At 38.7% G+C, this 15,070-nt stretch overlaps 1 protein-coding gene across 2 annotated transcripts in view; it reads right to left on the bottom strand.

Moving 5' to 3' along the window:
* Positions 1-6,371: 6,371 nt before the first annotated feature.
* Positions 6,372-15,070, bottom strand: part of SESN3 (sestrin 3) — a 73,865-nt gene continuing 65,166 nt past the window's right edge. For both annotated transcript variants that reach the window (XM_082409997.1, XM_082409996.1), the window contains one exon: positions 6,372-14,399. In XM_082409997.1, the coding sequence (XP_082266123.1) occupies positions 14,313-14,399 (87 nt within the window). In that variant the 3' untranslated portion in view covers positions 6,372-14,312. The remainder of the gene's footprint in view (positions 14,400-15,070) is intronic.

Below are 15,070 nucleotides of genomic sequence, written 5' to 3'. Positions count from 1 at the left end.
CTTGTGGTGCTGAGTGCATAAAAATTTGTCTGGGGAGCTTGTAAAAAGGGAAATTGTATTGGCCCCTGACCTCCCATTCTGATTCAGTAAGTTCAGGTGGTTTCCAGGAATCTCTGTTTTTAAGAAGCTTCCCTGTAGATTTCGATGCACAGGGAGAAGGTCTGAGAACCATTGCTTAGACTTGTAATCTTCCAGAGTCCATTTAGTTTTTAAAGAATTCCCCTAAGTCTTATTTTCATGGGACTATCGTATGTCACACAGGATCTGTGCATTCAAGAAATGTCTGAAATACCAGACAAGCATTTTTACCACAAATTTAGAGGGAGAGAGTTAATTATCAAAAAGACACGATGTAACCTGTATACCACACTTTTAAGTGTACACACTGCATATAGAGACAGAGACATCTAGAATGACTTCAGTATGCAAAACTTGTTCTGCCCACAAGCAAGCGTGGGCACTTGACTTCTTTTCCTGGGGCCATGTGAACTGGGTGTATGTTTCCAAGCACTTCTAAGACTCTGCCATAAAGTATGATTTTAGAAGCAGATGAGAATTCCTTTTCTTCTCTGCCTAATCCAGCTGTCTTCTCTCCATTCTGCCTGGAGGTCATAAATTGGGCTGTGATTCTTTCCACTGTTAGGAAGAGATCTACTTGGTGGGAGGTGTTATTAATTTTGTCCACTGGTTCTCAAAATGTGCTGGACGTTGGAATCACCAGGAGAGCTTTTCAAAACCAAATGTCTTGCTTGCACCTCAGACTAATTCCACCAGAATCTTGGGGTGGGTGTGGGGTTCTCAGATATCAGTATTTTTAAAGCCCTCATGTGATTCTAGGTGCAACATGGTTGAGAACTATTAATCTAGCCTAAACTTCACTTGAGGTAGAAATAGAAGTAGCGCAGGAAACTGTAGTGAAAGGCCAGGAGAAAAATATTTCTTTTCCTTGCACCTGATTCATGATTACTTTCTGTGTCCACTTGTCTTCCTGTGGATTGGTTTGCTTTTTTTCTTCTCACAGACTTCAATTATTACCCGGTTGCATGACCCCATATTATAGTTTTATTACATTCAGAACTGGAAAGCTCGTCTTGTAACCTGAACCATTTTCCCCTCAAAGTTTGACCATGCCGCCCCCAGTTACCAGGGACACTTTTTAAAAATGGAGATTCATATGTATAAAATAGAAAACTAATAAGAACCTGCTGTATAAAAAAATAAATAAAATTAAATTAAAAAAAAAATGGAGATTCCTGGTCTCTGCCCATATTCATTAAATCAGAATTAATGGGGATGGTTCCATGAACCTGGATTTTTAACAAGTTCCTCAGTGATTCTTATAAAGTTTGGGTATTTTGGCCCTAACCTCACCAGCCCCGTTATGAGTACAGTCACACTTTGGATCCAAAATATTGAGGATGAAGACCTAAGAACAAGCTTAACAGGAATGTGATACATTTCACCCCATGAAGATGGACATTCTGAGGACAGGGATGCGTAAAGGGCTGATTGATTGTTGTTACCAACGACATTGACTCTAGCTTAGAGATTATAAATGAAAATCCCTACAACTATTCTCAAGGCTATCCTTCATAGACTGTGATATAAGAATAATTTTTCCAATCCAGTTTCTCTGTGGATGAAGTGCTAACCACCTCCAGCACTGATGTTATATCAGTTATTTACTGCCACAGCCATGCTGTGTAACATACAACCATAAAACCTCAGTGGTGCACAATACAATGCTGTTCATGAGTCTGTGGGTTGGCGGGGTGATTCTGCTGATCTGAACTGGGTTGGGTGAGGCGCCCCCCCTCCCCCGAGTCAGCAGTCAGTTGTCAGGCTAGCAGTCAGGCTAAATGACTTAACTGATCTTGCTTGGGCTTTCCCACATCTTGGCCAGAAGCCCTGGGGCAATTCAGCTTGCTCCAAGGTGCTCGTCCTCCAGCAGGCTAGCCCAGGCGTGGCCAAATTCTGAGAGAGTGTGGAAGCGCGCAAGGCCTCTTTTAGAGCCTAGCTCTGCGACTTGTACAATGCCACTTCTGCCATGCTGTTGGCCAACTTGGTCACAGGAAGAGCCCACATTCAAGGAGGTGGAGAAACAGACCCTACCTCTTAATAAGATAAGCTGTAAAGTCACATTCCAAAGCGTGTGGGTCCAGGGAGGACATCAATTGGTGCCATTTATACAAACAATCTACCACATCCATCACTTAATCTTTATCTGTTTAGGTATTGCATGGCTAGAAGGCACCAAGTTCTGAAGGGTCTCACATTGGTTCTGGGCATCGAAAAAGTCTCTGCGCACATAGGTGGGAAGGTAAGGCCTTGTATGGCAACTGTCTGCTTTGAGTATGTTAGGCTTTAACCAGTCATGGCCTGGAATACATCATCCAGGGGGATGTGCAAAAGTATTCAGGAAATTATTCAAGATATTCAGAAAACGTCCCAAAGAAGGCATCACAGTGACCTTGCAGATCCTGTTTCCATGCTGCCCTGAAATTCTAGTTGGGCTCTGGTTGCCAAGGAGATGCTATTGTTTTAAAGTGGGACACATCCATCCCTGTGCTAAAGACCCATTGAAAATGGCTTTCGTCTCCTTTTCCAAATGAATGAATACAAGTCCTTTAGCCTGACCTTTCAGACCCTGCACATCTGACCAAATTACAATTTCCAAATTCATCTTTTAATGTAGGTCCCGCGCACGTGCACTGCATGTTGCAGCAGGCTTTTGCTCCCTCCGACCTCCTTGCCTAAACATGTAGTTCCTCAATCTCTGCAAATCCAGATCGTAGCAATTCTAGAAGTGCCTGTTTCAATATTCACTGTTTTAAAAACCATCACTGTTAACAGCAGACAAAAATGCACGACCCTCCTCTTTATTTGGCATCTGGTTACTGAGTCTAAGCTCGTACTGCTCGCCGCATGACAGGCCAATCAATAATCGAGAGACGAGTTGCTGAGGCAAGGAATAACGACTTTATTTGGAAAGCCAGCAGACCGAGAAGACGGTGGACTCGTGGCCCAAAGAACCATCTTGCCTGAGTTAGAATTCAGACTCCTTTTATACTAAAAGGGGAGGGAGGAAAGTCAAACACGTCCTGGCTCCCATCAGCCTCCGGAGGAGATGTGTTAATTTCTTCCTCCCTGCAGTCATTCACGGGTGAACCTGGTCAGGATGTTTCCTGTGAGCTAAACAAAGGTAGTTTAGCTGAATGCTCATTACCTCGGAAGGAAGGTTCTTTTTAACTCTCTAAAATGGGGATAATACCTACTTGCAGGGGGGTTATAATAAAATAATGTATTTAAAGTTCCTAACATTTAGATAGGACACATGATAACTTGCTAAACGATGGCTATTTTTATGACCCCACATTACAAGCTATTATCTTCTTTCCTATGTTGTCTGATGTTGTCTATTTTACCCTCTTCTTACCCACACTTCCCCCTTCTTAACGACAAGGACTATGTCTTCTTTGTTGTTACTGTTATCTGTATTTACAGATGAGGAAACGGAGGAACCACAAGAGCAGGTAGTTTGTTCAAGTCCAGATAGTTCACAATGGTGGAGTTGAGGTTTGAATTTATTCTAGGACCTGCTCGATAAACCCCTGCACAGCACTGCACTGCCTTATCTTGGCGTGGACTTCCAGGAAGCAAGGCCCGAGACCAAAGTTTATTTGAGATCAAGTGGCCGGAGTGGAGGAACCGGGGGAGTGAAATAGGAAAAGGAGGAAAGAGTAGACTGGTATTCGATTCCACCAGGCCCTCTGAGTCTCCGAACTGCAACCTGGGAGATGGAAAGAAGGAAACACTCATCCCTTGTCTCCAGTGAGTCACTGCTCAGGGGTTAACTGTTAACTCCCTGCACTTGCGGTTGTGCATGATCAGTGTCGAGGCAGGTCCACCTGGCACCCTGCCACAGGCACTCAGAGCAGCCCCGGGGCAGGAAGCCAGACCTAAGAGGTGCTTTCCCACTGTCTCTGGGAAAACCTGGCCCCAGCCTGCGCGGAGCTGGTGGCCACAGCACAGGGCAGGAGGGAGTTAGCGATGGGCCACGGTCAAGTGGTTGGTGTGCGAAGCAGCTGGTGTGTGTGGAGTGGTTGGCACTGCTGCCTCAGCAAATAAAGGAGACAGTCAGTGGGCGGTGAAAGTACTGTAACCAGGAGAGTCTTCCTGAGTTTCCTCTTGATGTGAAGATGAAGGGTTCGTTAATGTTTATTTTAGATGCAGGCCAGTGTAAGAGGGAGTATTAAGAATTCTTGTCTCAAATTCCTTTTAAAGAGTTTTATGGATGAATTAAAAAAAAAAAAAAAAGGACTTCCCTGGTGGCGCAGTGGTTAAGAATCCGCCTGCCAATGCAGGGGACAAGGGTTCGATCCCTGGTCCGGGAAGATCCCACATGCCACGGAGCAACGAAGCCCGTGCGCCACAACTACTGAGCCTGTGCTCTAGAGCCCGCGAGCCACTACTACTGAGCCCGTGTGCCACAACTACTGAAGCCCGCGTGCCCAGAGCCCGTGCTCCGCAACAAAGAGTAGCCCCTGCTCGCTGCAGCTAGAGAAAGCCTGCATACAGCAACGAAGACCCAGCACAGCCGAAATAAATAAATAAATAAATTAAATAAATTTATATATATAAAAAAGAGTTCTATGGAAAGATGTGGGCCCACCTGTGTTTTGAAACATGTCAAGTACGTGAGGTTATGGGAGAAGAAAATTACATACATTAGAAACTATGACTTTGCATTGGTAACTTCCACCATACAGAATGGTCCTAAAAATAAAAAAGTAACACGGTTGTAAGCTTTCCTGAGTCTTCTTTAGCATCAGGCTTATTGTTCTCTTTGGAGAAACTTTTGGCCTTTAAATTGACAAGACCTGTTTTTATATATTGGTCTGTGAACCTGTCCCTCGGGGACCATCTTTTAAATCGAAAGGCCCATTCAGGACTGGAGGAAAAAAATCTATTTTTTAAAATTAAAAAAAAGTTGCCAGTTAGCCAGAGAGGTAAGTTATCTAACCTCTTGTTTGGAGCATGGACTATCCTTTTATTTTTCAGTTAAAATGTCATGTTGAGAGCATAGTCATTTATATCATTAACTTAAGAAGCTTAGGCTGAATTAAGGTAGTGAAGTTTAGTATACAAGTGGCATCAGAAAGACAGAGTTCAGATTCCCACTGTGCTGATTCTAGGTGCCAACTCTTGGGCAAAGCTCTCAAGACTTAGTTTCCTCTTCTGTAAAATGTTATCATTTCTTTACAAAGTTATTATGAGGATTAAATGAGATCATATATGTGAAAAGATCAAATACACACATAAACAAGGAGTTTCATTTTACTTTTAAAAATCGCTCAAAGTTATTAATCAATTCCTAGGGAACTAGTGTCAAAAAGCTGGATTTTGAACTGGGGGAGAAGTGCAAACTTAGCTGTTGGCTGAGTTTGGTCTGATGTGTCCCGTCCTTTATCTCCCCCAGAGGTTGCATATTATTGAAAAAGACAGACTCTAATCAGCAAGAAGCTGGTTTTTGCTGATCTGCCAGTACAGCTGGACACATGGCACAAAGGGAGAGTTCTTGCCTTTGCTATGAATTTTTATGTAATCAGCGAGCTAAGAGAAATAAAAAGGGCTCTCCTTGGAATACCTTGCACAAAAGGCTTTGTACATCCTGTATAACTTTCCCAAAGACTATTTTACATTTCTACTTGGGAGTCTTACTATCACCTCACATTACACATGTATAAACCTCCCTCCCCCCAAATTCTCCTTCCTAACTCTTTATTTCAATTAGCAACAAGAGTATTCTCTGGGCTTTCTCATTTATTCGCTCGGAGTCATCACTGTACTGCATATTTCAAATACATTATTACACTTCACCTAATCTCAAACAACCATCTCAAGAAGGCATTATGCCCCTCAGATGGTGGTACAGAAATCGAGGTTCCTAGAGATCAAATTACTTAAGGTCACAAAGCTAGTAGAATGTGAAAAACGAGCTTTGAATTCAAGCTCTGACCCCAGGTTCAATGCCCCTTTCCTCATTCTACCTTACTATTTTTGGTTAGTAAGAGATAATAGTGAAACTAATTTGCCTTTTGCTGAGATCACAATGGACATTTTCAAAGGTAACAATAACTGTACGTTTTGCACAACTTACACTATTGCAGTATTCCATTAATGCAGTATCAAGTGATTGTAAGAAATATCCCAAGAAAACTGTGGGTCAGGAAGAAATAAGAGGAAAACAATGACTCTTACAATGCTGGTGTCTTTCAGAATGCATGTCCAATAATTTAAGCAGAAACAAACCTAGGAAAGAATGCTACTCTAATATTAATTTAAATATATGTACATAAAAGCAAACAGTGTTCAGTTTTGCCAATTTTATTGAACCAATAAAATTCCTACTAATAACAATGAAATAAATTTCTGCAAGTATAAATGTGATACAGTTTAACAAAACCCATTGTTCTGTACCTATAAATAGATTTTCAAAATGTCATAAAAAGTGCAGTTATGAATTGTTAACATGTTAATACACAGTTCCTTTATTTCAAATGTGTTTGCCTTGACTCACCAACAGTTCCTTCTGCATCTGTTCAAATAATATTACCCATCCCTCCAAAAAAAAAAAAGAGGCATTAAAGCACTAGAATATTACACAAAAACTGATCCATTCAGGTCAGCTTTAGTCAGAACTGTAGAATCAGCAACATAAGAAAAATAAAACCTAGTTATACATACAAAAAGCTTTCATGGGTTCTATAATCTTCTTAACTGCTGACTTATGTGGAGGGCATAATAGTTGAAAAGGCTTATATGGTTAACTAACTTAGACTATATCTACAGCAGGGTCTGATTTGCCAGAACAAGTTTAAAGTGGCTGTTTAGCAAGTTTGCTATTTTCAGAATTGAAACTATAAATGTAAGACCGCCATTTGACACTGAAAATTGTGTGAATCCTAAATTGCATCAATGATCTATTTGATAAAAGCTTATTCTAATTGAAAACCTTATATAGTAAGAGACTGATAGATATATAGCAGTCTTAAAGATCACGTCATCCGCCTCACGTTAGTCCAAAGTCACGTGCTTCGTAAAAAAAAAATTACAGTAACAAAGCACAGGACTACAAAGGCAAAACATCACAGCTTCTGATTACATGGAATAAAAAGTACCAAGGAACGCAAAAGATAACTCTGTATTAATACTGATGAATTAAAGAACTATAACAGACGTTTCACAGCATGCTACATATATCACTCACAACTTAAGGATAAAATGATGTCTAAAATTGAAAGATAAGAAGTTGGCAATCTGATTTCATGTGCAATTCAGCTACAGAGTCTTAATATATACATTCATGATGTAGCTGCTCTGCAAAATCAGGTTAAAAAAAAAAAGAGATTTCAAGTTCAAATCCTATTTCATAAGCTAAAGGATACATCCAGTTCTTCCATGACCAGGAAAGTTATTTTCAGGTTTGAAGGAGCTAATCCAAGTAGCAAGGCCATGTTCCAAGTTGACCTGACAGGGTTCTTTGTAACCTTGCTCCAACTGTGCATGTGGCTGTGAGTATTCTATTAGCATGGAGAAGATGCCAAACTGGCTTGTGGTTTGCTTTCTGTGTCTATCTTATCAGATTGAAAAGAGTAAATGTGAGGAGAAAGAGGAAGGGAAAAATTGCATTTTCTTTCCAGGGAAGATATATGGATGTAAAAGAAATTATCTGCAGTAGATATAGAGTTGGGATGACTTTCTTTCCTTGATGAACAAGGGTACCATTTAACGTTTACCCTTTATTTTAGCGAACCAGTGAAATTCAGAAAGGAGAGGACAGTCTCAACATTATGAAGGAAATTTCTTGGCTACCCAACTAATACATTTCTTTTATCCTACCTTTTGATCCTTCCTTATCAGATTTGGGAGTCAGTTGACAATTTGTAATGACTAACTCGAGAAAGAGACGTATAATCAGTTTCATTCAGTAAGTGACATAATGCATATACTTAAGCTAATCAGCATTCATAAACAATATTTTAACATTAAAGAAGACTAGAGAGTGTCTCTCCTTTTGATATTCTTTCTGTTAAAATTATACATTCATTTTTAAGAGGTTAAACTCAGGGGTGCAAGAAAATAGACTGTTTTAGCAAATTTACATACCAAAAATTACATTTATCATATTTAGACTTACTAACATTTGATGCTGTCCTATGAGCTGTAAAATGGGGTGTTTGTTCTAATGGCTATTTTATAGTATGCATTTTATTATTTCAAAGATTTCCACAAGCATTGAAAAGAATCAGATATGCATCCCCCCACCCACCGCCCCCAAATTCCTTCTGTTTTCAACTCTGGACTTCATGGTGGTGCAGTCATAATTAATTTAAAGCTAGAATGAACACTTCATGACATATGATTTAATAAAAACCATCCTTTCAGTCTCCATCATTCAAGTCTCATTTCTTAACTGGGCATCTATTCATTTCTGGGCCCTTAAAGGAATTGACTAGACTCTGTTATCAGGTTGGGTTGTTCATGAACGGGTGTGGAAGGCCATCCAAATACCACTGTAGATCATAATAATCTGTACTTTCAAACAAGGGGGGTTTGTCTTCAGGTCAGACAAGCGTCTGTAGATAAACACGCCCCACGTTAGAAGCCTGACAGTGTTCATCTATGGACCACACTGAGCAGGCACTGGCTATAGAGGAAGAACTGCTGCTTCTTCCTCTTCTGTGCGTTTCCTGTTCCTCAATGATACTGTCTGGATATACCGGAAGTGCAACCATGGTTATACGGACTACGAAGGCAGTGCATTCCCTTTTCATCCCGTAGCTCATTTTCCCCCATGAGAATAGGGTAGGAATAGGGGTTAGAAGCTTAGTCTAACCTAGGGAAGCTTGATCAAACCATTATGTAGCCAATTTTATGGCATTTTATCTATATTATAAATCAAATGGTCTTCTGTGATCCAATGGGACCACCTAAACATCCTTTATCATATGTCCTTCTATTGGAAATGTGTTTCAAGGCCCAAATGACACCAATAAAACAAATGTCTGAAACACCACCCATTCGTATGCCAGAAACTTCCTGTTCCATTGATAGGTTACAGATCAATCTGGATTGCTGGAGAATTTTCACTTTACATTCAAATAACTTGCACTAACCAAATATAGATCCAGGTTAAGATGGCAATTCAATCACTTTAAAATCCTGCTAAATGCTAAATTCTGCATGGTAGAAATAGTTCAATTTCTGTATCATGTATAAATATAAAGATTCCTACTTTGATAGAAGGCAAAAATCTTCTATGATTTATTTAAAATATGGAAGTAGTATTACTGAACAACGGAGAGTGAATCCATGAAAAGGTTGGATACTCTGAGTTTATAGGCTCTTTGGGGATGAGGTAGAGGAGAGCAAGATATTTTGGCAGCTGGGAAAGGGTAGAACAGTATGGGATGGACGAGATTACACGTGGTGCTGCATTAGATCTGGTAGGGTGTCTAGGGCAAAGGTTAGCCAAGATATAGCTAGATGGTAGAGGGATTTCGAGGGAGTTGGGACAAGTCGTATTCCTCATGGATGGAGAAAAAGTAACTGGGGAAAGTAAATGCTGGTGACGATCAGCAGGTGGCTGGTGGTGTTTCATTTGGATTGTGAAAAGGCGCTCAGACCAAGACGGGCTGAGGGGAGGGGAAGAGAGCGAGCGTGGTAGAGGTCGAGGCACTTGGAGAAAGAGAAAGCAGGCGGAAAAGGATGGGCTGAATGTAGGCAGAAGCTCCCACAATAGGAAGTGCTCCTTTAGATTAGGTGTGTGATGCTGAGGGCAGTCACGCTCTTAGAATTATGGTCCATGTGTTCTTTGAAAGACCCTTCCTCACAGGGTTCTGCCTTGACAGGTACCTCTACCTCTATGATCCATTTCACCCCAGATATTTTTGTTCTAGGTCTCACCTGAGTGGATACTACTAACGAAGCCAAATTAGCATGGAAGTAATCTACACATACAGGGGGCACTGAAGTTCTGTTGACTGAGATGAATACATTCATGTTACAGTACTGTTTTAAGGAAAGATTATTTGATTCTCAGTCTCCAGAGGGATATAATCGGGAAATATAGTTTATGACTATGGCCACCTAGAATAGTTTCTGACTATGAAATTAGGTAACTTAAAACTCGATCTGAATAGAGGAGCCATATACCTTTCAGTTTGCTGTTGAATTATACTGTTAGCAAATTTCCTGTACTATTTATATAACATTATTGTTGCATAATTTTCACTTCATGCAAGACCGTCTATTTGCATAAAAGAAGAAAAAGTCCCCTTAGATAAAGAGAAGAGTTTAAGGTCTTGCTTTCCAGAGGAATGATTTAGAATTGTCTTTAAAACACAACATAAAACAAAACAAAAACCTCATTTTACTAGCACAGTGCAAATCATTTTTATAATATGCACTGAAATTCTTTTTTTCCCTGACGAATTGTTCTTAGAATTTAAAAGAATCTTACCATCATATATGCATGCGCTCTGCATGAAAGTGGTGAACTATTTTTAAGTACAGCTCTTTAATTGTTCGTTGATAATTTCATTTTGCTGTGGTATAAAGATCTAAGATTTTGGATTTAAAAACTCTATGAGGTGGGAAAAAAAGTTGCTCAGGAATAATGTTAACTAGTTGTTAGAAGCATTTAAAAATTTTAAGGGACTTAATTAATTAATTTTGTATTGGGGTATATTTGTTTTACAATGTTGTGTTAGTTTCTACTGTACAGCGAAATGAAGTAGAGTTCCCTGTGCTATACAGCAGGTTCTCATTAGTTATCTATTTTACACATATTAGTTAGTGTATATAGGTCAATCCCAATTTAAGGGACTTTATAATACAATTTAAATAGGGGCTCTGGTTCAAATACGATTTTGACATAAAGCTGACATCGAGTTTTCTGTTCTAAGACAGTCCTGTGTTGCTCTGTCACTATTATTTGGGTTTAAAGTCATAATTACAGGCCAAGGCCATGACCCAGATTCCACACTAGCCATTCTTTATTTTAAAAAGTCCCCAAATGGGACAAAGATTCTTCCTGAGACTGAGATAGTATCCTTAGCTCAAAAAGGTGAAGAAATAATAAGTTGTCCCGTCTCAAAAGCCTGTTTTCCTCTAATTATCACAAGTCCATCTGAGGAAGCCTCATCAGAAGGCTCCAAGGAGGCACCTGCCTGGCCACTCCCGCAGTCAAGGGATTGGGTTCAAGATTTACTTTCAGAGAGGAGAGTAGTTGGATTTTCCTAAGGTGATCTGAGAAATTGAGAGTTATAACTGGAAGTGGGAAAACTTGAAATTCAAAAGTAAACGGCTATCCACCAAGCATATACATGAGTGGATTATTAGACTATTTTGAAAATAATAAGCAACGGAGTTAGAGACTTCCCATTCACGTGTGCTTTTCTCACACACACCTGCACATCTCAGTTTGGCACAATGAGAGCCCAAGGGGTGGGTTAGCAGATCGTATAGTCACATCAATACACCAATTGAACCAGATATCTCTTTTAAAAATATCACATTTTAATATAAAAAGCTATACTATAAATTACTACATAGTAAATTCAATACTCTGAAAAAATACCACCCTGGAAAACCGCATCAGAATTTCAAGTTTGCATTAGCTGAAGTTCACAGCAAACTCGCTGTACAATGGATTTCACAACCTGGAAGGCTGTGCATGCTGCATCTTGGAAGGTGCTTTGGCACCTTCAAAGTCAACTTTTCTAGGCTGATTCAGTGAGGTTCATAAATATATTGTTTTGTTTTTGTTTCTAGTTCCAAGTCAACTGATTTTCCTGATTAGTGATGAGACAGATCGATGCTGAGCTAGTAAGAAACCTTGCTAGGAAAGAGATCTAGTAAAGGCACTAATATTTCCATAACCCAACTCCAACTACCTACATTTCCGGGGGGTTGGGGGGAACACAAAAAACAAAAATTAAGTGGCCTTTTTAGTTACTTAAACCTTGTTTCCCCTTTTGGTCTAAAGCTCATATGGTGTTCTGTGAGAATTTCTCCTCCTTTTCAATATATAAAAATCATTTTTTATCCTGTAATACAGGTCACCTGCACAAAAACATAGGGATATTAACTGAAAGAATGCTAGTAAAAAAAAAAAAAAGAAAAAAAAAGTCAAGAGTAAAGGATATCCTCAACTTGAAAGTTCTAAAATTAGGGAAGTCAAATGGACATGCATGTTGTCATTTGTATTTTGCCATTCCCCTAAAGACTTTCTTCGTGGTTAACACATATCTATATAATGTGATATGGCATAAAATCAACATATTGTATACGCAATAAACAAAACAGACTAGATCTGAAACGAGTTCTTTGAATAATCTCTTTAAATAAACCACCCTGTCAAAAAAAATTAGCAATTTTTTTCCTCAAGTGGAAGATTTCAAACAAAATCCTGGAATCTAAAAATGCAGAACTATCTCATATTCATAGGTTTACAGTCATCTTTCTATTTTCTTATCTAGAACAAAGCCTAAAAGAAAGCAACCTAATGGATTGTACCAGAAAAGGATGATAAATGGAAGGGGAAAATGATTGAACAGAACACTAGTCCACAATTCTTTCATGAGAGAAAAAAAGTAAATCCTAGATAACAAGTAAGTCTAAAATGAAATCTTTGTGGGAACTCTAACGGAAAATTTTAACTATCTTATTCACTATGAAAAAATGGATCTGTTTTAAAACAATTAGCATGTTTGTGTAAAATTCAAGTCACCCTTAGTTAACCAAAAAGTGTTTAAGCAGTGCAGTCGTGTCCTACTGGATAGCTGTAAGCATCTCTTTAGGCACTTCACTGGTTCATTAACATAATATAAATTAAAGCTATAAACACATAACGTTGTGCTCTGTGAAGATAATCTAATCAAGTAACATAAACCAATGCAAAAATGTGACTTTTGGGATGCTTTTTCTTCCCTTAAGACTTGAGATCTTTTTTTAACCAGTTGTCCAAAGAGATTTTTCTGGGGAAGGGGATGCTTTGGCATTATGAAAGGAACATTGTTCAACCCCAGGAAGGCAAAAGCCTTGGGCGATAAAGAAATCTGAACCAAATTTCTTTATGGCTCTCTGTTAAAAGGACACTTCTGCAGTGACATAATAGGGGGAAAGTCTGTTGAGTATTTTTTTTAACATATTGCACTCTTTTGTTGTTGTCGTTCAATCACATTAATGCATAGAAACACAATTTTTACCTTTGAATAATAAACTGTTTAACCTATCATAAGAAAAACCATGGAAAATAAGTTCTAAAAGCCTAGCAGGAAAAAATATAGGTATATTAACCTTCCTCCGCTTACTGCAATATAGAAAACACTATGAGAAAAGAAAAATGTGCAAAGAAAATTTTTGGTCAGTCTTATGTGGGTACATGTTTATATGTGCCAACTAAATGAACTGCAAGTAGCCCTGCAAGCACTGATTATTTCTGATGACTGAGGATTACTGTCAGTGATAGAAAGGATTGTGCATAATTCCACTTTTAATATATACATCTGATATGGAAAACGGAAACTTCTGTTTCAGAAGAGAAAGAAACTAGCTGAATTTGGCATTTCAGTAGCATGCTATAGAATTCATCATGATCAATTTCACATTAAATTATGGACAATGGCTGTATCACATTTCATGTTATCGCCAATAGCAGTAAAAAAAACAAACAAATAAACAAACAAAAAAAATAAACAGTGCCTGACAAATAATCTCCTGGGGACACAGATGAGTGTCCTGTGAGCAGCTTAGTTCAACAGCGCATGCTTCTCCTCCACCAGATTTAGGACACAACATTAAAATTCTAGAATGGCCAGAGGAGGTCATTCATTGCTGAATTCCAATATCTGAAAAACAATTGCTCGAGCAGATTGTAAGCGCTTTTCCATATTATAAAAAAAAAAAAAAAGGAAAGAACAAAAATACACATACACACAAACCCCAAAGCACTGAAGTTAAGCATTAACAAACCAGGTTCATGATTTATGATCAGTATCCAAAAACCCAACTATAAACAATGCCAAGTAGTGCTCCTCAGTATTATTTTTGCAATTGTTAGTCATGTTAAGCATCAAGAAAAAGAAAATACATCATTGCACATTACAGCCGCCCCCAAAAAAACGGCTAAAACTTTGACACTAGAGAATTGAATAATGTTTGATGCTACATCACAAACAGCTTCTGATGTATATCCTATGTGAAAAGGTCTTTACACATATATGACATTTTCCCTGGATGATGTTTCAGGTCAAATGCCGAGTTATGGCACGAAGAGCATAGAGAAGCTCAGCTTGCATCCGTGCTTCCATTAGAAGTAAATTTACGTGAACCTAGAAACGAAAGTGTTACCAGTTTAGTGACCATTATAAACAACTGAAAAAACTTTAATTTTTTTTTCATATATCAGACATTCACAAATGTTTTTCATGGGTATTACAGACACATATACAAACACACATGCCTGGGCATATTTATGCATGTACATGATGTAATACTCATAAGAAAACTGCATTTATAAAAAAAGGTGAGCAGTAAAAATGACCCCTAAAGTCTTAAAAACGTCCAATAATTTTGTTAGGATAGATGTTATGTAAAGCCAGTCAATCTTCTGGGTTATAAAATAAAACTAATTTTTACAAATCACAATTTTCCTACAAATTATACTTTCTTCCAGTTGTAAAATTTTATATGGCTAAAACTCAGCCCCATGTTTCTTATAGCCTATGCTTATTCCTTGGAGAGCTTTTAAAAACATTTCTTACTATTTACAGGCATACCTCGTTTTATCATGCTTTGCTTTATGGCACTTTACAGATACTGTGTTTTTTACAAACTGAAGGTTTGTGGCAACGCTGCGTCAAGCAAGTCTATGGGCGTCATTTTTCCAACAGTGTTTACTCGCTTTGTGTCTCTGTGTCATATTTGGGAATCCTCACAACATTTCAAACCCTCCACCAGCAAAAAGATTATGACTCACTGAAGGTTCAAATGATGGTTAGCA

Source organism: Balaenoptera physalus (assembly GCF_965194825.1).
Source record: "Balaenoptera physalus genome assembly, chromosome: 10".
Taxonomy (NCBI): domain Eukaryota; kingdom Metazoa; phylum Chordata; class Mammalia; order Artiodactyla; family Balaenopteridae; genus Balaenoptera; species Balaenoptera physalus.
Note: the sequence above shows the minus strand (reverse complement) of the source record. Positions and strands in the feature narration are given on the sequence as shown.